Here is a 26097-nt window from a genome sequence, read left to right on the forward strand (position 1 = left end):
TGCCACAGGGAAAAATAAATTTTACTTCCTCAGACAAAAACGATTTGAATAATGATGTGCTCTGGGGAGAGTGGGGGCTGAGAGAAGGTCTGTTAATGGGGCTTAAAATATTTGACTATCATGTCATGGAACTCGTCGCCGACGCCTCCTGGGCCTGGCCTGGAAGATGGCTTATGCCAGGAGAGTCTCCTTCCCGGACTCATCAGAAGAGTCACATAAAATGCTATCAGCCATCTTGGCTAAATGTGTCTTTTTAGGGTGCCTCTTTGGAGAAGGTAATTGACTCTAGCACAGTATATCCTGCGGGAGTTGGTGGATGAGACACGTAGAATGAAGATTCTAGAGGCTGGGGTCCTGACCGTGTGCAAATAGGAAAAAAAAGTCTCGACATGAATGGAAAATTGCCACTGTTTTTCATCCTCCTTCCAGAAAAATGATCGTTGCTTAGGAATGTGGTTCTGCTGGGAGGCTTTTTAAGTGATAAAGGGAGTGATTTATGGAGGGAGGGCGCTGTGCGTGAGGAGCCTAATGCATCTGGGGCGGGTGTCGTGGGGAGGTGGGCAGTCCTTCCCCCAGGGGGACAGGGGAGAATGGGCCCTGCTGCCTGGAGGGACACATGTGTCCTTTGTCTAAGCTAAACAATGCTGAGGTTTCTTTGGGGGGAGATTCCATAATTCTGGTTACAGTCCTTTAAAGGCACAAGGAAAGCACTTGCCTGTGCTTGTGTAGAAGGCCCGTCTTCCTGCCCCACCCCCTGGCAGGCATTGGCATACATCTCTGGGCCTGGGGGCAAAGAGGAGGGAACCCGGGTGGGGGGGGACATGCGCTGGGGCCTGTTCCCTCAAGCAAGCCCCATGCGATGTTCCCACTCTAGACGTCAACCCTGGTTGCTCCCCACCTCCAGCGACAGAAGAAATAAATCAAAGGTAAAAGCTATAAAAACCCCTGTCAGGAGGCAGCCCCTTCCTTTCGAGCGGTATGAACGTAAAGTAAATGAGCAGATCCCGCCGAGATGATTTCCTAGGAGGGTAACGTTCTGCATTAGAGCTTCGAGAATTGTGCTGCGGATTATAAAACCTGCATAAAACCGCCCCAGCCCGGAGGCCCCAGCCCAGCCCGCAGGGGAGAGAGCGCCTTGGCCTCATTTGACACTCAGCCGGCTTCGGGGGAGCTGTGAGTCCCCCTTTGATTTAACCCTGATAAAGGGCCCAGAGCTTTGGGTTAGGTCCGGCCAGCCATCGAAAATACAGATTTGTCTTTTTTAAAAGCAGGTCCTGGACACTGTCAGAAATAAGAGAAACAATCTGAGAAGACGTAAAAGATGCACAGTGTCTTTCTGGCCCCGGTTGTCATTTAAGTTCCACGTCCTAAGAGGGGTTGGGGATTTGGGGTCTCAGTAGCTTGATGTCGCCGGTTCCTACTTTGTATGGGCTTGGAACTCGCAACTGCCCGGTGGTGTGTCATTGGAGGGGCTGATGTCGCACTGGGCACCAGAAAGAGCAAAGAAACACAATAGAAGTCTCTGGAAAGACACAACACCCCCCTCCCCCCGAGGCATAGCGCTGGGGTGGGGGTGAGGGGAATGATAAAGTCATGCAGACATATTTAAGGAAAATATGATCCTATTTATGTAAATGTCACAGTTAAGGAATTCTCTGGGCCTGCACTATGCTGTAGCGTGTGCCTCCGAAGGAAAACAAAACAAAATAAAACAAAACTTCATTAGTCTTCGGTTTACCAAGGGTCTTGAGACCTGTGCCCCTGGGTTTCCTTTGTTTTCTGCGAATGGCTGCCCGGGTTCTTGCTCCAGGGAATGGCTCTGCCACTGCATTATTTTCCAGTGGCTGTCCCAACAAATCCCCCCAGCTGGGTGGCTTAAAACCACACGGATTCGTCCTCTCTCAGTTCTGGAGGCCAGAGTCTGAAATCAAGGTGTAGGCAGTGTTGGCTCTTGGAGGGGGGGCTCCCGGCACAAAGCTGTCCCACGCCTCCCTCCCAGCCCCTTGCAGCGTCTGGTGTCGGTGGCAATCCTTGGCGCTCCTTGGCTTGTTGGCTGTGTCACTACAGTCTCTGCCTCTGTCTTCACTGGCATCCCCCGCCCTGTGGGTACCTGTCTCCAGATCTTCCTCTCTCATGAGGACACCAGTCCCTGGAGTGAGGGCCTTACCCTAAATCCAAGAGGATTCCACCTAGAGGTCCTTAATTACATCTACACAAGTCCTGCCTTCAAATAAGGTTAGATTTGCAGGTGCTGGGGGTTAGGATTAGGGTGAGGGTTAGATCTTTGGTGGGGCATCCAAGTCCACCGACCACAGTCATCAAACGGCTCTATTTTGTTATTCTTCACATCTCTACAACACAACCTCACATCTCTACTGTTCACATCTCTTCTGTTGCTACTGTCTGTTACTTTAGCTCATTTTTAAAACCTCTCACTCTCACGGATTGTTAAGCTGAGGCCTGGCTCTAACATTTGCCCCAGCACCTACCGCCCTCCGTATTTGGGTTTGAACATCCCATTCTACCCCTTCTGCCATATGACTCTTAAGAGACCAAGGCCAGGCTGGCCAAACCCTCCCAACAGGGCACTTGCCAGGTGCTGAAATCTTATGTCCTTGTAAATCAAATCAAAGAGGAGAGGTTAACAACCCCGTGAGCCCCCCAACCCACCCCCCCCCCCACACACACACACCAGGCACCTGCCCTCCCACATTTTAAGAGCATATGAAATATGCACAGAGAATGGTGAACTCTGGCAAAGACCAGAGGGATGGGGAAGGGATGGCCTGTGGAGCGAAGGGCTGCCGAGGAGAGCCTCTGCTTTCTCCAGCAGTTTATCCAGAAAGGTATGGGGAGCATGTGAGGCTCTGGGCAGACTTTTTCTAATGGTCTTTTTTTCTCTCTCTCTCTCTCTCTCTCTCTCTTTCCTCTTAGCAAACTGCCTAGCTGGGCTAGAGCTGTTGTTCCCAAAATCTTTTATGTTACAGAAAAGGCTTGGAACTATTATCCGTACACGATTACAGGTAAGTCCTTTTTATAGCCGGTGTATCACGTGTAGTGATAGGACATAGTGGTGGTCAGATTTCACTGATTTAGGGTTTGTTATCCAAGCAAACTCTCTCTACTTGGGAGAGCTCTGTAGTATCTGCCCCCTTACCTGGAGCCTTCATCCTTTTAGGTCAGTGCTCTTCCTAGCAGTAGGGGGAGAGGGGTGGGGGTTCTGGGTGTTGGTGGCTGGTAGGAAATTAAGATAAACCATTCCATCTTCCTTTTTAAAGTGATTGTGATAAATAGCTTTATGGAGAAGGAAGGTGAAACTCCTTTTACTGATACATCTAGAGTTTTTGTTATCCTTATTCTTCCTGTTTCTTCAGTAGTCCCCAAGTAATTTTGGGATGTGGTTTATTTTGATTTATTTTACAGCCCCTCCTCCTAAGAGCCCCACCCCACCCCCAAACCTTGACTATAATTTATGTAAAAGTTTTTTTTTTTTAAGATTTATTTATTTATTTATTTATGATGGACATAGAGAGAGAGGCAGAGACACAGGAGGAGGGAGAAGCAGGCTCCATGCCGGAGCCCGACGTGGGACTCGATCCCGGGACTCCAGGATCACGCCTTGGGCCAAAGGCAGGCGCTAAACCGCTGAGCCACCCAGGGATCCCCTCTGTAAAAGTTTCTATTGGGTCTCTCTGCCCCAAACTGCTTCCTTTGCAGTTGGATAATATAATTTTAAAATCACATTCCCTCTCACTTGTGGTGGAATGATGACAAACTCTGTGCTGAGACTGATGTAGAAACTTGGGCCCTCAAATCTGGAAGGTTTGGTTTTTGCCCTCAAACATGAAAATTCAAGCTCCCACTTGAATATTATCATAACAGGCTCTTCTTATTGGTTTTGAAAGCTGCTTTTCCACTTAAAAGATTTCCTTTGTGGTTAATGAAATACTCCACTGGAATTATTAGTCTTTAATTCAGCTTTTATAATGCCGACTCTTTGGTTTTTAATTAGCCACAAACATATAGGCTAATTGAATCTTGTCTTACAGTCCTTATCTGGCCAACCACAGGAGTATCATCTGAAAGATTTTCAAGAGCAAATATGGAGATATTGATGAAAGTTCAGTTTTTGAAATGTTTTGTTAGCATATTTTTAATACGATTCACCAGTCTTTGTCAGTTCTGTGGTTTTTATATTACATATAAGCATGGTCTAAATCACCATTTTGTCTCTTTTTTCTTTTCTTTCTTGTCCAAATGAACATCTGGGACCAGAATACACAGTAAGTTTCATTTAATCATTTTTAAATATTCAACTTAAGATCAGTGGAGTAATTGGAACTTCCCATGTACTTCTCATCTTATCCATGTAATAAAAAAATAGAGGAATAATTCAGAATCAGAAATATTTAAATGTAGGCTATTATATAGTTATATATAATGCACTAACTGGCATGTTCTCATTTGTTCAAGAATATGAATGTTAATTTAAAATGCCTTGATAGTCACTTTACATAATTAACTTTTGCTTGTATTTTTAAATAGCTTGACTGCTCTACTTGTGATAGTTCACTGTAATAGAACAGTTTCTAGAAATGTGATATTAAAGTGACGATAGCAGCTACTGATGGAAGGCAGGGCTTATACGTACAGGCTGTGACCTGATCACTTATTGGAAAAACTTGTAACTAGAAAGACATTCAGATTAAAACATATATATATATATTTGTTTAATTTAAGTAATCTCTACACCCAAAGTGGGGCTTGAACTCACAATCCTGGGATCCAGAGTTGCATGCTGTATTGACTGAACCAGCCACATGACCTTCATTCAAATTATTTTCCTCTGAGCTCTGGATTGGACTGTCTTGGTGACTTGATGACAATCATTTAATTTCTTCCTATCCTAAGGGCCTCTAGAGTCAACACTTAACACTAAAAAATGGGACCCCAGAGTATCATTGCATTGTGGTATTTTCATGTGGATCATTTTCTTCAACGGCCAACAGATCAAGTTGTCATAACAAGGAAATGGTTACTTGAGTTGTTTTTTTTTTTTTAAGATTTTATTTATTTATTCATGAGAGACACAGAGAGAGAGGGAGGCAGAGATGCAGGCAGAAGGAGAAGCAGGCTCCATGCAGGGAGCGTGATGTGGGACTTGATCCCGGGTCTCCAGGATCATACCCTGGGCTGAAGGCGGTGCCAAACCACTGGGTCATCAGGGCTGCCCTAGTTACTTGAGTTGTAATGAGAGTTGAGTTTTGAGTCTTAATCAAAACAGCCACAGGAAAGAGAGGAGGTGAGACAGAAATGGAGGAAAAAGATTTGTCATGTCCTTGGCATGAGTCTGGTACTCTGCACATAGTGGATGCTCAATAAAGAGTCCTTGAATGGCAGAAGGAATGCACAAGGCAAAGACAGATCATCTCAACAGATAGAGTGGAAGGGTCACTGGCTTTAGAGTCAAATAGGCCTCAGTGTCCTCTGGCTCTAGCTCTGCCACTTACTACCCAAAGTCCTTAAGCAAGGGACCTCCAGTTGCCAGTTCTTGAACTTGTGCTGGTCCATGACCATGTTCTCACCTGTCCTTTGCAAAATGAGGAAAATAGGAAGAGGGTTCAAAACTGTGCATAAAATTAAATTTGTTTCATTTACAGTTTTCTTTAAGGAGAACAAATTACAACCCTCAATCTTGTGTATTAAAATGTCTTTTATGAAATGAGAGGAATACATATAGCATTTCCTCCCTAATGTCCATAACTTTGGAAAGAAAAGGCAATTCTATGGCAAAATACAAATTTTACATTTTGGAAGTAAGAAGCTTAAGTTCTCGAACCAGTTTCTTCATCTCTAAAGTTTGAATAAACCCTTCTTCACAGAGCCATTAGTAGGAGGAATCGATGATCTAACACGGAAATCAGAAGATTTTTTTCTGGGGATCCCTGGGTGGCGCAGCGGTTTGGCGCCTGCCTTTGGCCCAGGGCGTGATCCTGGAGACCCAGGATCGAATCCCACATCGGGCTCCTGGTGCATGGAGCCTGCTTCTCCCTCTGCCTGTGTCTCTGCCTCTCTCTCTCTGTAACTATCATAAATAAATAAAAAAATTTAAAAAAAAAAAAAAAAAAAGAAGATTTTTTTCTGGAGGCACCTGACTCCTGGCGCAGTCAGTTAAGCATCCTGACTCTTGATCTCAACTCAGTTCTTGATCTCAGGGTTGCGAGTCTGAGCCCCACATTGCGGCCTACTTAAAAAAAAAAAAAAAAAAAAAAAAAGCCTTTTTCTGTAAAGGGCCACATAGTAAATATTTTCTGCTTTTGTGGGCCAGCTTCTGTCACTGCAAAAGCAGCCAGAGACAACAGGTAGAAATATTGGCCTGGTGGAATTTCTGTAGGCAGCAGGCTACAGTTTGCCGACCCTCGATGTACACAGCTCCAGCATGCTGCCTGTACAGAGCAGGCAATGCTCTCCCCAGTTCTGTGGCTTCTAGCAATTGCACGGTCTCCAAGAGGAACACTTTGGTATCTTTTGAATCCTGCTTCTATTAACAGTGGTGCAAATTACCTCCCTTTAAACCTCTACTTCATCATCCATAAGTGGGGAAAATGTAGTAACTATCTCATAAGGGTGATGTGAAGATTATATTAAGTAATCCACATGAAATTTTACCCTAGTCCTTGGTGCATGGTAAATGCTCAGTAAAAATGTTCATTGCTATTATTTATTGTGCAATGCTGGAAGCTGCTGTCATTACAATGCAAGTTCTGTGGGCAAATAAATGGGAATATATCTTGATGCCCTTCAACGCAGACTGGGCTCCAGTTATTAGACTGGATGGCGCTAATTGTCTAGGATATGATTTGATTTGATTGATACCTGATGTTATCCCTAATTCCTGCTTCTCCGAAAGCTTGTACATGGACTTCTCATTTGAAATGTAATCGATAGTTACAGGGACAAGAGAATTCATGTCCCTATAAGTTTGCAAAGGCAGTTATTTGCCCAATGAGCCTTAGAATTAGGTCACCTTGACTTGACCCAAAACTGGTGGCACTTATTCCCCACAAGCCAATGACTGTACCATGAAATGTGGGGGTGATTAACAGAGAAATGAAGTCTGAAAAACATTTGACATGGTGTTCATTTTTTAAGAATATGTATTATAGTACTGAAGTTCTGAAAACAGAACGCCACAGAATGAAAACCACAGCTCCTGACAAAGCCATCCCCATGGGATGCACCTCCTAAGGCAGCCCTTCTGTGGAAGGCTTTCTGGCCAGCCTCCACATTACGTTGAACTTGGTCTCCTGTACCCCTCTCTGTGCAAGCCACAGAGGATTTCTCAGGGGTTGTGGCCTTTCCTTCCTTCTATCTAGCCTCCCTTAGTTCTAATGACACATCTCGGACTTCCAACTTTTTTTTTTTTTTTTTTTTTCGTGAGAGACACACACACAGAGGCAGAGACAGAGGCAGAGGGAGAAGCAGACTCCCTGTGGGGAACCTGATGTAGGACTCGATCCCAGGTCCTCGGGAATCACAACCTGAGCCAAAGGCAGACGCTCAACCACTGAGCCACCTAGGTGCCCCCAGCTTGGACTTTCAAAGGGACATGTTATTTTCTTTCTTTTTGGGAAAACATGGGGACAGGATTTCAAGAAGTTAGCTATGGTTGTATTGTCTCATACTCGCCCCCTTCTGTTTGACCCCTACATACTCCTTGATCTCTCTGGGCCCTTATTTTTCTTGTTTTTATTTTGTTGTCAGTTCCTCCCTAATGCAATCCTGGGGTTATTGTTCAGGGCTGCTAGAACAAAGTACCACAAAATAGTAGAAATGCCTTGTCTCACAGGTCTGGAAGGTTGGAAGTCTTGATTCAGTTGTTGGTATGGCCATGTTCCCTCCGAAGCCTGTAGGGGAGGACCGCTTTGCCTCTTCCTGGCTTCTGGTGGCCCTAGGTGTTCCTTGTCTTGTGGCTGCATAGCTATAATCTCTGCCTGTCTTCATCTGGCGTCCTCCTTGCTGTGTGTCCTCTTCTTTTTTTTCTTTTTTTTCTTTTAAAGATTTTATTTATTTATTCATGAGAGACAGAGAGAGAGACAGAGAGAGAAAGAGGCAGAGACATGGGCAGACATGCAGGGAGCCCAATGTGGGACTCGATCCTGAGAGTCCAGGATCACGCCCTGAGCCAAAGGCAGGCGCTAAACTGCTGAGCCACCCAGGGATCCCTGTGTCTCCTCTTCTTACAGGGATACCTGTCCTATTGGATTAAGGACCCACCCCACCCCAATATGAACTCATCTGAATCTGAATAATTCCATCTGCAACAGCCTTAATTCCAAATCAGATCACATTCTGAGGAATTGGGTTAGGACTTCAGCATATATCTGGACATTGCAGGAGCGAGGAGGGGCACAAACAGAATTCAACCCGTAAACACTGTCTTTCATTTTTAAGTTTTCAGCCATCTATTAAGCACCAACAATATAAAACATCATGGGAATAGGTTGCATTGAATAATAACCCCTGCCCTTTGGGGAGTCACAGTCTTGTGGGAAATAGCTAGACATTCCGGTGGCAGCTGTCAGCAAGGCATAGGGAGGGTTTTCTGGAGGCAAGATGGGACAGGCCATCATTCAGCCCAGAGGGCAGGCTGGCACCAGACCTGCCCCACTGAGCTGGCTGAGCTCAGAGTGGAGCTGCCAGCAGAAATTTATACCAGAGGGCAGAGTGAGTGGCACTAGGCAATCCAGTCAGACAAGCAACTGCAATGTGACGAGAAGGGCCCTGGCCTCTGGATTGGGGTCCTGAGCTTCAGGGACAGAGCTATAGACCCCCAGAACGTGTACAGGTAAGAACAGGACACAGCCACCGTTTCCAGGTGACTTGATCATGAGATAGGGGAGTGATAAAGTTTGGCATCTTTAGCAAGGAAAAATACCAAATGTCCTGTTAAACTCGAATTTTCAGATTGATAGCAAGTAGCTTTTAGTATTTCCCAAATAATGCATAGAATATACCGGTACTGAAAGGTTACTCATCTTCTGTTTTCTTCCTGGCAGCCCTAGGCAGGGAGGGGTAGCAGTGGGGGTAGAACTGGCCTCAGAGACTCAGGTTATAAGAACAGGGTGACGGTGAGCCAAAGGAAAAGGAGGAGAGGGATTGTGTAACTCGGGAACTTGGTCCTGAAGTTAATAATGCCATGATAATACTAAGGTGAATCAAATGACCTGTTGGGACAACTCGAGTACTTCCTGCCTTAGGTAGGTTTGGCTCAGGAAATGAAGTGGACAGAAGAGGGCGGAGTTGGGGAAGATTCGGTGAGAGCACATGAATTCATAACTGTCAATATTTCAAGGAAAACCTGTGCAAAGTGTTATGATTGAAACACAGGGTGTTGTAGAAAGGAGAGAGAAGAAATAGGGAAGATTTCCTGGAGAAGATAGTAGGATTTGAGCGGGACCTTAGGGATAATAGAGCTCCAACCTGCAGACACCCGCTGTCTTAGTTTGGGCTGTATAACCAAACACCATGCACTGGGTTGGTTTAAACGATAGATCTTTTTTTCTCACGGCTCTGGAGGCGGGAAAGTCCTAGACTGAGGACATCCTCTGATTTGGTTCCTGGAGAAAGCTCTCCTCCTGCTGTGTCTTCATAGAGCTAGGAGAACAGAAAGCAAACTCTCTGATCTTTTCTTATGCGGGCACTAATCCCATCATGAGGGCCCCACCCTCATGACCCATCTAAACTAATCGTCCCCCCACTAAGGCCCCACATCCAAATAGCATCACACTGGGGGTTGGGGCTTCAGTGTATAAATATGGGGTGGGGGCCACACCTCAGTGTAGAGCATGCTCTCTTCAGGCCCAGTGGGCAAGTGCTATGCTGGATCCTGGACACTTGGAGGCCAGGTCGTGGTGGCTTTGAATGTCAACCAAGGTCTGTATTTAATTCTCCACAGGGAAGCAACATTGTTCCCGGCTAGTTCACTTTGATTTTTCCATCCTAAACATAGCACAGTTTTTCTTTCCGCCTTCCCAGTGCCTGGGAGTCTGGGTTTGTCCCTCGGGCTGCAGGTGCACCCCTTCGGGGCTGCAGTGGTCACTCTGAAGCTGCCTCAGCCGAGTTCTCACGCTCTCTGCCCACGATGGCTTGGGCGGAAGAGCCCACTTTTCTGACTGCAGGGTCTGCTCTCTGGATTTATGACAGATGCTTTCAATTGTCTTCATCGTTTTTTTTTTTGTTTTGTTTTGTTTTTTTTTTTTTTTTTTTTTCCTATTTTAAATGCTTTTCCGTTGGCCTCTCTGTCCCCCCAACCCTTTAATCCTAAATACCCCTTCTTGATGTCATTTCAAGCCCATATTTCCTCTCTGTGCCCAAAGTTCTGCCCAGAGCAAAACTTCTCCAATGCCTGACTCTAAACTGGGGTCACCACACCCTGCCCTCCCTACCCTCCAGGGAGGCAGAGGAGTTCTTAATACTCTAGACAGCTGTCTGTTCTCATAGGATTAGCCCAGAGCAATGTTCAGCTATTCCTAGGATCCCCTAGGTCTTATATCTGACTGTCCAGCCTATTACTGAAACTTCATGCTGCCCTCATTTGTGACAAAACCCAGACAAGAAACTTTCTACTTAGGGTCATCTAGGGCTTCAACATTATCACAGTTATCAAAACATAAAAGCTTTTCATCACTGTGTATGACTGTGTGGTTAGGATTATGTGGAAATGCTGCTTGCCCAGGAAGTGGAAAAAATATCTTTAGCTTGGTTATAGGAAAAAAAAAATCTTAATTACACAGTAAACAAAGAATAACATGATGACAGTTTTCCAGAGGACAGACTATCTAGCCGGTTCTTTAAAACCTGCCGGTTCTTCTGTAGTTTTATAAAGTCACAAAGGAAGGTGCCCGAAGAGACTGGCTGCCTTCCAAAGTCACTAATTTTGTTTTTCTAGAGCTAAAAAAGGCAACACCGGACTACGAACATAGCTTAGCAGCATCAGTTCAGCCTTGATAGTGATAAAGGGGAATAAAGTTTTTTCTCGTTTGTAAGAATTCGAAAATGTAAGTGATAGTAGGTTGACAGCAGTGACCTAGATATACAGCTGCTATATATATTTGGGGGGCATGACCATCCCACTTCACCAAAATGTCTTTTATTTTTCTTACTTATTCTTTTTTAAAGATTTTATTTTTTTAAGTCATCTCTACACCCAACATGGGGGCTCAAACTCACAACCCCGAGGTCAAGAGTCCCATGCTCCACCCACTGAGCCAGCCAGACGCCCCTCCACCAAAATCCCTTTTCATAAGAATCCACAGAAGGAGCAGTGACAAATGGGAGGCACATTTGTGTTAGTGAGAATGGCTGCCATTACCCAAGGAGCAGAGGTAGTAATGAACTGTCCATTATTCCCCAATATTATAATTATTTTGTTGCAAGAGGTAGAGAAGGTAAATTGTAATAGACCAAGGAGAAGGAGATGACTCTTGCATGAGGACCTCAAATGGTACTGAGTCACAATGAGAGATGGGGTTGGTTCAGGGTTGGTTCAGTCCAACCCGGGAAGAGAATCAAGCCTGCTCATGGTTGCGGATGTGTCATCAACCACCCAGGGTGAACTCTGGCCATCTTCCCAGGAGTGGCAACAGGGAGATTAAGGTATTTTCCTGAAAGCAGCTAAAGGTTCTGGAAGGAATTTCACTTGAAATCTTGGCCTCATCAGGTCCCTGATAATTGAAAGCGCTGATGGGTGCTGCGTGCATAGACTGATGACCTCCATGCCTGCCAAGCCTTCTTGAGCTCCCCATACCCCCTCTTCCACTGAGTGCTAACCAAGTAGAAACCACTGAATTCTATAATGAGGGAAAAGGTGCAAGTACAGAGAAAATACACTCATACCAGAACTCTAGGATTGGTCGTGTTTGGATGGAAATGAGAGGACACTCTGGCCATCTCAACTACTAGGTAAACTAAGAGAATGATGGTCCCTAAGGGTTTCTTCTTTGGAGTCATGGAGGTGGGGTAGGGGTGGGGGTTAGATAGTTAGGGAATAGTTTCTATCTCCACGTCACAATTAACCCTGAATATCCAGGGCAGACCATAATTGTGCTGGATGGTGTCCCTTTAGAAATGAGGTCTCATGAATTGGGACCTGGTAGAGACCAGGTCAAAGAAACAGTCTTCCAGTTGGGTGCTGATGAGCAAGGCAGCAGCTAGCCACAGGCCAGAGGAGGACCCTCCCAGAGAAAGATAGTTGAAGTCAGGGGAGACATAGGTCATGGCATTAGGCTGGTGTCATAAATAGAGTCAGAATGGCCAACTTCAGAAATCTTTGGGGGCCAAGAGAATTTAATTTATATGGAGACATTCTAAAATCATTTATACGTATCATTACATGGTGCACAGCCAATGGTTAAGTAGGGAAATACTGGGTTATGCAGAGCTACACAGATTTAGTTATTGCAGGACTTCTCAAAGCCTTTACGATTCTCTTCTTTCTTTCTTTCTTTCTTTCTTTCTTTCTTTCTTTCTTTCTTTCTTTCTTTCTTTCTTTCTTTTTCTTCTTCTTCTTCTTCTTCTTCTTCTTCTTCTTCTTCTTCTTCTTCTTTTCTTCTTCTTTCTTCTTTCTTCTTCATTCTTCATTCTTCTTCTTCTTCTTCTTCTTCTTCTTCTTCTTCTTTTTCTTCTTCTTCTTCTTCTTCTTCTTCTTCTTCTTCTTCTTCTTCTTCCTCTTCCTATTCCTCTTCTTCTTCTTCTTTTCTTCTTCTTCTTCTTCTTTCATTGGGATGCCTGGGTGGCTCAGTGGTTGAGCACCTGCCTTCAGCCCAGGGTGTGATCCTGGAGTCCCAGGATTGAGTCCCACATTGGGTTCCCTGCATGGAGCCTGCTTCTCCCTCTGCCTGTGTCTCTGCCTCTCTCCCTGTGTCTCTCATGAATGAATAAATAAATCTTTTTAAAATTTTATTTAATTAATTTATTCATGAGAGACAGAGAGAGAGAAAGAGAGAGAGAGGCAGAGACACAGGCAGAGGGAGAAGCAGGCTTCATACAGGGAGCCTGATGTAGGACTCCATCCCAGGACCCCAGGATCATGACCTAGGCCAAAGGCAGATGCTCAGCCACTGAGCCACACAGGCGTCCTGAGCCTTTACAGTTCTGTCACACATTGTGAATCTTCAGAAAGGGAACTTCTGTACTTCCCAAACTTATTTATCCTTGGAACCTTGAATTTTGCAAGGACAGCCTTCTAAAACTTAGAAGAATGCCAGAAGCTTCTCTCAGGGTTAGAGCCATTCTGTACCCACAAAATAGGTCAGTGGGTCAATTCTATTTCAATAAATGTTATTTGCTCTAAAATTTCGGTGAGTTAATACATTGCATAATGATTACTGTTAGTCAAATTCCAGTGGCTTGAAGGGCTCCCAACAGTAATAACCTGTAAGTTTCTTTTCAAAGTCAATGCCATGAGACCACACAGCACAGGCAGCAGTCTGCTGAGATGCTGGTGAGATCACGCATCAGATTAGTTTTAATTTAGCAAGTGAACTGGTCTCATGGGGTGACCGGTTGCAAAGCAGCTTATTCATAGGAGTGCCATGGTCCTTGTGCAGGACTAGAACTTGTCTCCCCATCTCAGCAATCCAATCTGTAGGGACCTGTGAAGCCAGAGCCCCGGGACACGCAGTGTTCTCTGTCTGGTGTATCCCCTTTACATTTCCTCTAGCTGCTCCCGAGCTGTTCTTTGTACTTCAAAGGGAATGAATTCAGCCATCTTGGGGGAGAGGGCAGGAGAGAAAATGGGCTTCTCCACCATAACATTAGCATTTTGAAATTGTCTGCATTTTTTTAAATGCCACTCTGAACGACTTTGCAGAGGGCAGCCATCAGAGAAAAAATACATGTTTAATGGAATCTTCCTCTCTTTTTTGTTTTTTTGTTTTCCACTTGTGGCACTGAAAATTGGATTTCTCTTCTCCAGTTCCCTAATACCTATGGAATTGTGCTCAATTTACCTTGGGGAGATAAGAATAATACAACTGGACAGATTTTCGTGGGGCAGATTCTTTTCCATAAAAATACAATAAATTGCCTATAACGATGGATCTCCTGAAATGGTAAACTTCAGTGATTAAATAAAATGAATGCAAAATTACCCCCATGTTTTTGACCTTCTCATCACTGAGATATTCTGAACTGTGTGATATCTACAAGAATGGAACTGTCTTTTCAGTTCAGATTTTCAACATTGACCTTATTTTTAAGAGTGAGTATTTTTTTATATATATATATTTTAAATATGTTTTTAAGTAAGGAATTTGCCCAGTTTGGTTCAGAGGAGTGGTTCTTGCGGTTTTTAACCTAAAAGACTTGTCATCTGAAAGTTTCCCACCCGGCTGAATGCCAGCCTGTATATTTGGGGAGTCCTTCTGATGCATTCCCCTCTCTGTTACTTATGTGTAATTCTTTTTCATTTGATGCATCCTGCCTGTCTCTTTAAATCCCCGTCCTCCCTTTATTGTGCATAGCGATCAGATTCACAGGCATCCTCTGCTTATTTCTCCTTGACAGGTCCAGCTTTAGATTGCACGAGCCCTGCTCAGTGTTCACAGAGGCACCCGCAGCAAACCCGTGCCCCATTGAGAAAACATATTTTCATTCATGTCTTTGCTGCCTCTCCCTCCTGGCCTTGCTTCTCCTGTGAGATGCTGTTACTCAGCTTGTCAGAGGACGGAAGAGGCTCCAGCGATGAATGAACTAATGAATGAACAGAGCCTCAGTGTAGGGCGCAGGCTGCCGGGGAGCCTGGGAGAGGCTGACATTCATTTCCTTGGTGTGGGCTGGAATGCAAGCAGATGTTTTCCTGCTGTGTCTCCAGGCTCCGCCTCCACATGCTCCCTTCCTCTCATCCTCCCCCACTTCTCTTTCAGGTCCCACTGCTCTTCTTGGCCACCTTTTTCTTCCTATGCAGCATATATTAAGGAAGTCACTCTGATTCATTTTCATCTCTGTCATTTATATACAACCCTTTCTCTTTCTATTTGCTTTAAAATTCTTCCTCCTCCTCTCCTTTTTTTTTTTTTTTTTTTGTTTTTTAATCTCCACCTGGGTTCTTCTCTTCACTCTTCTGGAACTATCTTTGCAACTTTTTCCTAATTACTCTGTTGCCATTGCCACTCACCCTATCTATGTATAAAGTCACACATGGCCCTGGGAACCCAGGAACCCAATGGAAGCTCAAATATCTCCTATTACTTCCTGTGCATCTTTCCCTGCATGATGACTAAGATTCTGAGTAGGTGGGAGGGACAGTGGGACACACAGCTTCTTGAAATTGGTGTTTGGGGACGCCTGGATGGCTCAGTCAGTTAAGCATCTTCCTTCAGGTTAGGTCATGATCTCAGGTGCTGGGATCCAACCTCATTTCAGGCTCCCTGCTCACTAGGGAGTCTGCTTCTCCCTCTGCCCCTCCCCACTGCTCGTGCACGTGCACACGTGCTCTCTCTCTCTCTCTCAAATAAATAAATAAAATCTTAAAAACAAATTAAAAAAAAAAGAAATTGGCATGTGTGTAAAAGATCTTCTGTGCCTAGTAGAGAAGCTTATCTATATTACCTTCCAATTAGCGGGCAAATTTTCTGTCAAATTGGAAGGATAAAATGTCCTGATGACGAATAAAGGAAGTTGGAAGTTACTTTAAGATCTAGATGTCTCCCAACTGCCTCTACATACAGTTTGACCCCCTCCGTGGTGGGGGTCAATTTTACAAATAGCATTTTACAAATAGCACAGGGTGTAGCCCCATAGTCCAAAAAGATAGTAAATCCTAAATTCCACATTTGATCTCACTAGCCCTATGGAACATTCTGGATAGAAGTCTCCTGCTGATGGAAGTTGGAAATATTTGCAAGTTCATTTCTATTAACGATCCTGGCTCAAACTGAAATACCTGGTATGGCCTTGGAGTACATTTAATATGATAATATAGAATATAGTACCAGAGAATCAATGTCTTCGGGGGAATTCCATTAGAGAGAAGGTCAAGTCTATATCGAGTTTAATATTCATTGATAGCAGAGGACACGTGTGCATGGAGACAGAACAAGATGGCCAGAGAGGAATGCATTGAGTTCCAGATAAAAGCTAAAAGGAAATGATCTTTTGAAAGCCTGTAAACACTTCATGTACCCCAAGCCAGCTTCTCAACTCTTCCATTTAACATTCTTATTTCCAAGCCTCCTTGGAAAATTTGTTCTCAGACATAGAAGGATTCCGGCTGATAACCAAGAACAAAAAGTTAAGATATTGAAGTCAGTCATTGGTTTTCAAACTTTGCTTGTCTCAATCCAGGACATTCCATGGATGTGCCTCACCAGCCACCGTGTCCCTGTATAACACTTTATTTGTAGAAAGAACTCTGGTGCCATTTGAAAAGCAGTTTGAACCACAGAAGCATATCTCCCCTCAGATCCTTCCTCATCCTGGAAGTCTATGAACAAGTGTGATGGGTGAGACAGGAACCACTTGAAAAAGTGATTTCCCAAACCTCCCACATTTGCACCTCCTCCATCTTCTCAACTATGCTCTTTATAATATGCTCCCCTTTCAGTTAAAGTGGACTAAGATTAAGAGAATTTTTAGAATACCTTGTGACTTCCACTATATTCCATACAGTTACTCAGGGACCTCATCAATGTGTTTACTTACTTTTTCATTGGATTTGAATTTGTTTTCTGCTTACTGAAAAAGAAGATGCTTATTGTAAAACACAACATTATAAAAATGTATATCATGGAAAATGAATGGACCTCATGATTTCCACTGCTCTCCTCCATGAGAATATTTTGGTCTCTATTTCTCCATGTTTTCTATGTATATAGTCATGTGCTTTTTTTAACATGCTTTTCTTAGCCTTTTCTCAAAACTGGATCATTCTATTTTACACTTTGTTTTTTTTCTTAAGATTTCATTTTATTGTTATTTTTTAAGATTTTATTTATTTATTTAGAGAGAGACCATGAGCTGGGGTGAGGGTGGGGAGAATCTTTAGCAGACTCCCCACTGAGCACAGAACCTGATGTGGGTCTCGATCTCTGACCCTGAGATCATGATCTGAGCTACAACCAAGAGTCCGATGCTCATCTGACTCAGCCACCTAGGCGCCTCTTTAAGATTTTATTTTTAAGTAATCTCTATACCCAATATGGGTTTCAAACTCACAATCCTGAGATCAAGAGTCACGTGCTCCACTGACTGAGCCAGCCAAGTGCCCCACGCTTTAGAGTTCATGGCTTTCGAGTTCTCCACAATGTACTTAACCAACCCTCCACTGGTGGACTTTGGGTTGCTTCTGTGTCTTGTTTTGTTTTGTTTTTAAGATTTTATTTATTTATTTGTTTGAGACAGAGAGAGAGAACATGAGTGGGGGAGAGGGGCAGAGTGAGAGGGAAAAGCAGACTCCCTGCCAGGAAGGGAAGCCCAGTGCAGGACTTAATCCCAGGACCCTGAGATCATGACCTGAGCCAACAGCAGACACTTAACCTGACTGAGCCACCCAGGCGCCCCGTTTCTGTGGCTTTTATAGGACCAACACTGCATAATGAACATTTTTTTCATTTGTAATGTTTTTTACACCTGGGAATTTATGCCCTTCCTTGAGTCCTGAGCAAGCTTTTGAAAGCAATTCACAACAGTTTAAACCATCATATTTAAAATCAATTTTTGAAAATGATTGTATTTGAAAGGTACTAAGATATTTTGACATTTAAAGGAATACCTCTGGTGAATTTCTTAAATGAATAATTATTTCCCCAATTTCTCTTTCAAGTAAACTGGTTTTTTCTTCTTTGAGCTCGTTTGAAGTAGGGCACATCTATCATTTGGCAGATGCACCCAGAGACATATTTTCTCTGCTCTCAGTGGCTGCAGGACAAACTGAAAAGCAAAGTCTGTGCCTTCATCACAATCACCTTCAGCTCCACTAGAAACACTCGTGTGCTTTCCTAACTAACGCTCAAGAGGCAGCGGGATGTAGGGTCACAAGTGTGAACTTCCAAGCCAGACAGTTTGAATTGAATCTCAGCTCCATCATGTAAATGTGATGTGATTTGGGGCAGATGACTTAACCTTCCCATGACTTTGTTTCTTATCTGTAAAATAAGGATAATAATAGTATATCCCTCATAGAGTTGTATGAGGGTTAAGAGTGGAAAAAGGATTATTATTTATCAAACACTTGGAATGGCGCCATATTATTGTCGTCATTACCTCAGGATTGGATCATGTCTGTCTCAGACTGGACATGATGAATATGGACTGTGGTTCCCTTACATCATCATTTTGACCCAAGGATATACCAAAATTTCCCTGGGTTAAGAAACACCAGGTCAGGGATGCCTGGGTGGCTCAGTTGGTTAAGCATCCAACTCCTGAACTCAGCCCAGGTCTTTTTGTTGTTGTTGTTGTTTTTAAATATTTTATTTATTTATTCATGAGAGACACATAGGGAGAGACAGAAACATAGGCAGAGGGAGAAGCAGGCTCTCCACAGGCAGGGAGCCTGATGTAGGACTCGATCCCAGGACCCCGAGATCACAACCTGAGCCAGAGGTAGACAGTCAACTGCTAAGCCACCCGGGTGCCCTGAGCCCGAGTCTTGATCTTAGTGTCGTGAGTTCAAACCCCACATTGGGCTCTATGCTGGGTGTGGAGCCTACTTAAAAATAATAATAATAAAGATAAAGGAAAAAAGAAACACCTGGACAATAATAAACGTTGACAAGGATGTGGAAAACCTAGAACCCTCATACCTGCCGATGGGAATGTAAAATGGTGCAGTCAGTTTGCAAAACTATCTGGCGGTTCCTCAAAAGGTTAAGCATAGAGTTACCATATAACTCAGCAGTCATACTGTAGATATATACCGAGGAGAAATGGAAACGTATGTCCACACAAAAGCTTGACAAGAATGTCCATGGCATCATTATTAATAAAAGCCCAAAAGTAGAAACAAATATCCATCAGCTGATGAATGCATGAAGTAGATCTGGTATATCCATGCAATGGAGTATTACTCTGCTGTAAAAAGGATGCTAAGTGAGAGAATCCAGACACAAAATACCTCATGTGATTTCATTTACATGAAATGTCTAGAAGAGACAAATCGGAGAGCTAGAAAGTTAGATTAGTGGTTGCTTGGGGTCTAGGGTAATAGGGAGGCAGGAATGGGGAGTGACTGCTGTAGGTGTGGGGCTTCTCCTTGGGATAATGAAAACATTCTAAAATTAGATTGTGTTAATGGTTGCACAGCTCTGTGAATATACTAAGAACCACTGATCTGTATACTCAATATGGTAAATAATATGGGATGTGAATAATGCTATCTAAAAAAGCAAAGAAGGGACGCCTGAGTGGCTCAGCAGTTGAGCATCTGCCTTCAGCCCAGGGCGTGATCCTGGAGTCCCAGGATCGAGTCCCACATCGGGCTCCCTGCATGGAGCCTGCTTCTCTCTCTGCCTATGTCTCTGCCTCTCTCTTTCTCTTTCTCTCTCTCTATGAATAAATAAATAAAATCTTTAAAAAAAAAAAAAAAGAAAATAAAAAAATTAAAAAGAAAAGGAAAATCAAGTTCTGGCATCAGAAGTGTGCTCCAGGGGCTCCACCAACTTTCTGAGAGCAGGTCATCAGTACAAGGGAGGCGACTGGAGTTCATTTTTAATCAGCCCACCAGATGAGAAAGTTTTAAGAAAGTTTTAGAAATAGGGGCACCACTGAGCGGCTCAGTGATTGAGCAACTGCCTTCAGTTCAGGTCATGATCCTGGGGTCCTGGGATCGAGTCCTGCATCAAGCTCCCCACAGGGAGCCTGCTTCTCCCTCTGCCTATGTCTCTGCCTCTCTCTGTGTCTCTCATGAAGAAATAAATAAAATCTTAAAAAAAAAAAAAGTTTTAGAAATATATTGTGAGAGCAAACATGATTTTTACTTTACTTCATAAACTGTTGTAGGGTGGGATCAATACGCTTTTAGCTCATGGTTTTCATCATGCCCCGGGTGCTGTGGGGGCATAGCATGACAGTAAAGGTGATCCTCAACCTGAGTGGTGCTCATTCTTTCAGAAGTTTTGCTGCTGCACGCTTCTTCCCCCAGAGAGCCTCAGACCTGACTCCCCAGGCCCTGTCTCTACAGCCACCATCCCCATGGGGGGACTACAGAAACTATGAAATTCCCATGGGCTTGCCCCTTTCTCTTTAAGACTTGCTTACATCTAGTTTTCTTCTCGTAAGTGTTTCTTGTTGCCATGGCAACCCTAATCAATCACTATACTAAAAATAGCCCTTTCATTTTTCCAAAGCATGTCTGTAGTGAATTGAAAATTCAGCCCCGCCGTGCGTTTTGCATGGGCTGCTTTCCTTTCCCGACACAGAGCCTGGGAGTGCTTGGTCTGGAAATGATTCTTGCAGAAGCCCAGGTACTTCACTTGTTTTTCCTGGCATTCTTCTTCCCGACTGCAGATGCTCTCATCACTTCCCAAAGATACAAGTACATGCGTTTCCGTGGTCAACAAAGACCCAGTGCTTTCCTGCACATTTGGTTTTGGGTGCCAGGGGTTTCACAGGTACCTGATGATCACCGCGGCTGCCACTGCGGTTGGAAGGCAGATTAAAGATGTACAGATACTGGGGACAAAGGAAGCTGCTCATAGCGGGAGCAGATGCTAGCAGCCCTAGTGAGACTCTTCTGGCTCTGGAGGATCTAAGCCAGAAAATCAAAGAGGAGCTGACGGGAGAGCTTTGCCTCGTCTCTCTGATTTCTCCCTGACACTACTATTTTTAGGGGGTTAGGGGCAAAACAAACCCTGGATGAAATAAAGTGAATATTTGTTAATGATTCTCCTGGCCAAGCTGCCTTTCTAGTCAAGAAGAGAGAGGAAAAAAAAAAAAGATTTTTCATGAGAAAGAAGATTCCAGATTTTGAATGGGCCCAGGGGAGGAAGGAGAGCAGGGAGGGGCTAAAGTGACTCATGATGTCCCCCAGGCTCCAGGGGATTAGGGCACTTTATTGCCTCTCTCCCTGTCTCATTTTGCTGCTCTAGAGTCACTGCCCCAATCTTCTGCCTGTAAGCAGGGTCATCTTAGCAGGACCCCTGGGGCTCCCAAATGCTGTTTTTTGATGCTATTTCTCAACTTGTCTGAACCTTGGTTTTTATAATAAGGCTGAGTGAAAGCGCAGGCATAAAGCCTTTTACATCTAGGAAAGAAGAGTCCACGGGGATCCTGGGTGGTATTCTTGTTTCCCTGCCTGACGTTGGCAGGGGGTCGGGGAAAGCAGAGAAGAGGTCAGGGGAGCGGGCCCTGCACGGAAGCAGGAGCTGCCAGGCGGATGGCGAAAAGGAGGATGGTGAGAGGATGGACCTGGACGACACGACATGTCCCTGACAACACAGCGGGTCAGGTGGCAGAGTGAGGCTGGCAGGAGCACAAACCTGCTCTGTGGCATGGCCACCAACCATGTCCTGGGGAGGTGTCCTCTTGCTGCCACCACCTCTGCAAGCCCACAGCCTCCCAGTGTGTCCTCGCACACATGCAGGGGAGGATCACCCCACCCCAGGCTTTTCCTTCCCACCTAGCCTGGGGGGTTCCGTGGGGAAGGGGTACTGTGGGCTGGACCAGCATTTCCCAACTACCTGTCCTGCCAGATGCGGCCTGGCCCTTCGCTAGATTATTTCATCTTCACCCCTCTGTGATGAGGTTGGTCCCATCTCCGTTTCATGGACGAGAAGATGGATGCTCAGAGGGGCTGAGGAATTTCCTCGGAGGCACACAGCTTGTGAGAAAGGAAGCTGGGGTTTGTACTCAGGTCTGTTTCTCTCCAAAACCTGTATTCTTTCTCCTGAATTCTTGCCTCCTGTGGGTGATGCGTGTCCTGCATCTGGATGCAGGCTGGTGGCAGGCCTAGTGCCATCACTTACTAGTCAGCACCACCCAAGCCAGAAGGTAGTGGTCATGGATGAAGCCATTGACATCACAGCTGCAGCCACTAAATTAGAAGAGTATAGATGCTCCCATTTTCCTGAGACATATTCAGACTTCAACGGGAGTGATTTTTTTATGCAGATGCCAAACGGGTGATTTGAAACGGAAGCAGTGGCTGGATTCTTGAGGTTCAGTCTTGTTACTGGTTTTTCCATTGGCTCATAACAGATTTCCCACAAACATGGCAACTTCAAACACAGAGTGTCTGCTGGGCCCAGGTTAGCTGGGTGCTGGCTCAGAGTCTCACTAGGCTGGGCTCCTATCTTGTCTGGGGCTTGAGGTCCTCTTCCAGGCTCTCTGGTTGGCGGATTGCTGTCATTGGACTGAAGTCTGGTTTTCTAGTTGGCTGGCCTCCAGGGGTCTCTCTCAGCTCCTAGAAGCTTCCGTCAGGCTCTAGCCCCATGGTCATCTCACCACATGGCCTTCTTCAAAGGCAACCAGAATCTCTGCTTTTTCAAAAAGAGAAGTCTTATATAATGTAACAGCTTCTGATCACCTTGGACATCTAATCAAAGGGGCTACAATCCCATCGCACTCACAGGTCTTGCCCACACTGTGGGCAAGAGGGATTGTTCAAGGTGTGTAGACCAAGGGCTAGGAGTCTTGGGGGCCATCTGAGAATTCTGTCTGCCATGAGTGTTTTAGTCTTTCCTTTGTGTCATCATGTGCCTAATGGGACTCTAAGGGTTCAGTGCTCCTGAGTGACTGTGCCATAGAGAGCACAGGTGTCTTCTGAATCCCTTAACATCTTCCAGTTTTAGCCAATAGGTGACACTCCCAATGTTTCCCTTCTCACAGCGTGTTCCACTTGGTTGTGTCAAAGTTCCCAATTTCTTTTCTGCTCCCACACTCCTGAGAGTTCCTTCTGTAATAGGGGATCCCCCTCATCGATGAAAGTGTGTCAGAATCTTTAGGGGATACCGCATGTTTTGAGAATGTCCAGGGTTGGAAGGTGGGGCGCTCCCTTCGAGATACTTGAGATGGACCGGGCGAGATGGTATATTCCCAGCTGGATCAAAGCCCTGAGTCATAGAAAGCAGAACTGAAATAGAAGATTCAATGCCTGACTGGCTGGGTGACTGTGACAGTGACAGCAAGGAGTGAGGAGGAATCCTCCTGAGGGACATGTTGCAGCTTATCTTCTGCCCGGGGAGCCAGACACATAGCTAATTTTGGAGATCAAAAAGGAGATAAGTGTGTGACAAAGTACAAACAGAATGCTACCTGCACACATGGGATCAGTGTTCTGGTGTGGGATTGGGATGGTCTGTGGATACGGAGGAGACCTCAGGCTGAGAGAACTGTGGGCAGTAAAAAAACATGGCAGCCAGAAGTGTTCCAGAGAATGGCAAGTGGTCTTCTGTGACTGGGAGGAATGTAGGGTGGGGCCATAAAAAAAGTTAGAGTTAGATATAGAAGACTCTAGGTCTTTCCTTTGAGGAGGGAAGCTGAGCCAGCAGGATTTGGGCATTCATTGGATGTGATGGGTAAGTCTAGTGGGTTGAATAGCGTTTGTCAAAATTCATGTCCACTGGAACTTAAGAATGTGACCTTTTTGGAAATAGGGCCTTTGCTTGTGGCTGTAATTAGTTACGGACCTTGAGAGAACACCCAGAGGAAAGAAGGTGATATGAAGAAACAGGCAGAGCTTGGAGGGATGCAACCACAGACCAAGGAACATCTGGGGCCACCAGAAGCTGGAAGAGGCAGGGTTCTCCTTGGAGCCTTCAGAGGGAGCACAACATTGTCCACGCCTTGATTTTAGACTTCTGGCCTCCAGAACTGAGAGGGCGTTAAGACGCATCACTCATGGCAATTGGTTATGGCAGCCCTAGGAAGCTCGAGTACTGTGCTGGGGAATGTTCAGATTCAGTATGGACTTTACAGTTGGGGTGCCTGTAGGACCCTTGTTGGGGGGTGGCCAGTGGGCAGCTGGACAGGTGAGAAGAGTGGGTGGGGTTAGAAATGTCAGCTTAGGAGGCAGCTGTGAAAGTGAGGGGCAGGTGAGATCCCCAAGGGAGAGGGTTCAGAGGATTCTGAGCCAGAAAATAGGGCAGAGGGCAGAACTTAGGGGAACCGGCCATTGAAGGGGTGGAGGAAGGAAGGGAAGGTGAAAAAGGAAGGTGGAGTTCTTGGCTCATACTCAACAGGGTAGAGGCTTCCTTGGGGTGTGGACAGGGAAGTGACGCTGGTTTGAAAATTCTTTGACACTTGGTCATTTCCATGCCCTATTACTCTGGTTGAGAAAGAGGTGGTGGTGAAAAAGCACAGACAGCAGGCACGGGCTACTCGTTGAACAGTTAGGCTGTGGAGACAAGGAGAAATGAGATTAGTGATAGACGAAGGAAGGAACATCACTGAGCAAACTTGATACTTGTTTCTTAGGAATATGCCACTTTTCATGATATTTTTCAGGCTACAGGAAGGAAGCCAGGAGAAAATGCAAGTAATCGATGAAACAAGTTTCCAGAGAAGAGACTTACAGATATTTTTTGCTGTGCACCTGCTAAGTGCCAGGCACTGTGCTGGGGTTTTACCCGAATGACCTCAATTGATCTTCTCAACATCCCTATAGAGAAGGGCGGTCCCTGTTCTGTTGCGGGGAAACTGAGGCTGAGAATGCCAAAATAATTTGCCCGAGTCCATGCATCTCAGATTTGAGCCCTGGTCTGCTGCCCTCTGTGTCTCAGTTCTCGTTACGTGATTTTCCACCGGGATCTGGAAAGCTACGTCTTTCTTTGATTCACAAAGAGTTAAGCAGCATAAAAAAATAAAAAAATAAGCAGATCTGCGGTGGAGGAGAAGGAAACTGTGAGTGTTTCCATCGCAGGGTCTTATTGAACTATGAATCAAAATTATCAGCTGCAAGGGAGGAAGGAGGAAAGCCAGAGGGGTCTAAACAAGGAAGGGGATTTAGGATCACCTCTGTAGTGAAACAAAATAGGAAACCAGCCGGGGAGCGCAACAACTAAACAACAACCGCACTTAACTGCTAAGGCTCTACTAGGATTCGTGGGCTGGGTGTTTAGGGAAGCTAAACTGTAGGGTAGACAGAACTTTCTCTCAAGATGGACTTCTACCCAGAAAGTTTTTAGTGACAGCTCCGAAAATGCCCTAGGCCAGAGGTACTCCTGATTTTTAACTTGCAACACCATACCTCCAGGGCTCCGAGAACCAGCCATCGGACATCCCAAGGTGATTATCAGTCCCAAACCACTGCTGAAGGAGAAGACTCTGACCAGCCTAGAGTTGACCTGTCCCATCCGGGTTTTCCCCGCTGCCTGGCCAAAGCAGGTGCACTCCCAGCCTCTGGCAGTGTTGAGCTTCTGTTATGGAAATAACCTAAGTCCTTGACTCAAAAAATAACAGCATCTGCTAATTTGCCTAAGAATTTTGCATTTCGTATTTGGGCTTAATACCCAAATGCTAAAATTCATTTGTCTGACCTTAGTTAAGTGGTTGAGGGGTTCAACCGATAAAAACTCCTCGCGGAGTGTTCCACTCTGACGCACCCAGACCCAGCTCCCCACCCGGGACGGCTCTGTTCTCCTGCCATCTGGCGCTGTGCACGCACTGCATTGACTCTCGTATGAATTACGGCTTACAAAGGACCAATCAGTTCGCTGGAAGCCTTGATATTTTTAAAAGGGTCTCAGCAGGTGCATCTCCCCGAGTTCACATGTCAAGAACTCCGCCATGGGGGCTCTGAGCTGCTCCGATCCCTCCAGGGTGTCAGTTCGTGCTGAGCACCCCCTCCTCGGACTCCCCAGGGCAGCATGCGTGCGGGCAGCAGTTATGGGGTGACGGTTTTGAGAAGAGACAGCAAAGAAGGTGTTTGTGAATAATCGCAGAGCTTCATTCTCCATAAAGACAATTACTGGGATTGATTGTTTCTGTGTTTCCTTAGTCACGGTTCAGCTTGCTCGTTTCACTTGGATTAAGACAGATGAAGGCCCAACGCACACAGTCAGGTGATGTCAGAATTATCAATGGCACGTCCAAGGCCCCTGCCTTCTTGTACACATGCTGCTAGGGTGCTCAGCCGCACTGAAACGGGATTCTGGACTT

The 26097-nt window shown here is 45.2% G+C and overlaps 1 protein-coding gene across 1 annotated transcript in view; it reads left to right on the top strand.

The window, feature by feature from the left end:
* The window catches only part of PITPNC1 (phosphatidylinositol transfer protein cytoplasmic 1), a 255931-nt gene that overhangs the window by 144142 nt on the left and 85692 nt on the right, over positions 1 to 26097 (top strand). Inside the window, exons 4-5 of the mRNA XM_077853735.1 lie at positions 2935 to 3023; positions 4276 to 4283. Of these exons, the coding sequence (XP_077709861.1) occupies positions 2935 to 3023; positions 4276 to 4283 (97 nt within the window). The remainder of the gene's footprint in view (positions 1 to 2934; positions 3024 to 4275; positions 4284 to 26097) is intronic.

This window comes from Canis aureus, chromosome 16, assembly GCF_053574225.1.
Source record: "Canis aureus isolate CA01 chromosome 16, VMU_Caureus_v.1.0, whole genome shotgun sequence".
Classification (NCBI taxonomy): domain Eukaryota; kingdom Metazoa; phylum Chordata; class Mammalia; order Carnivora; family Canidae; genus Canis; species Canis aureus.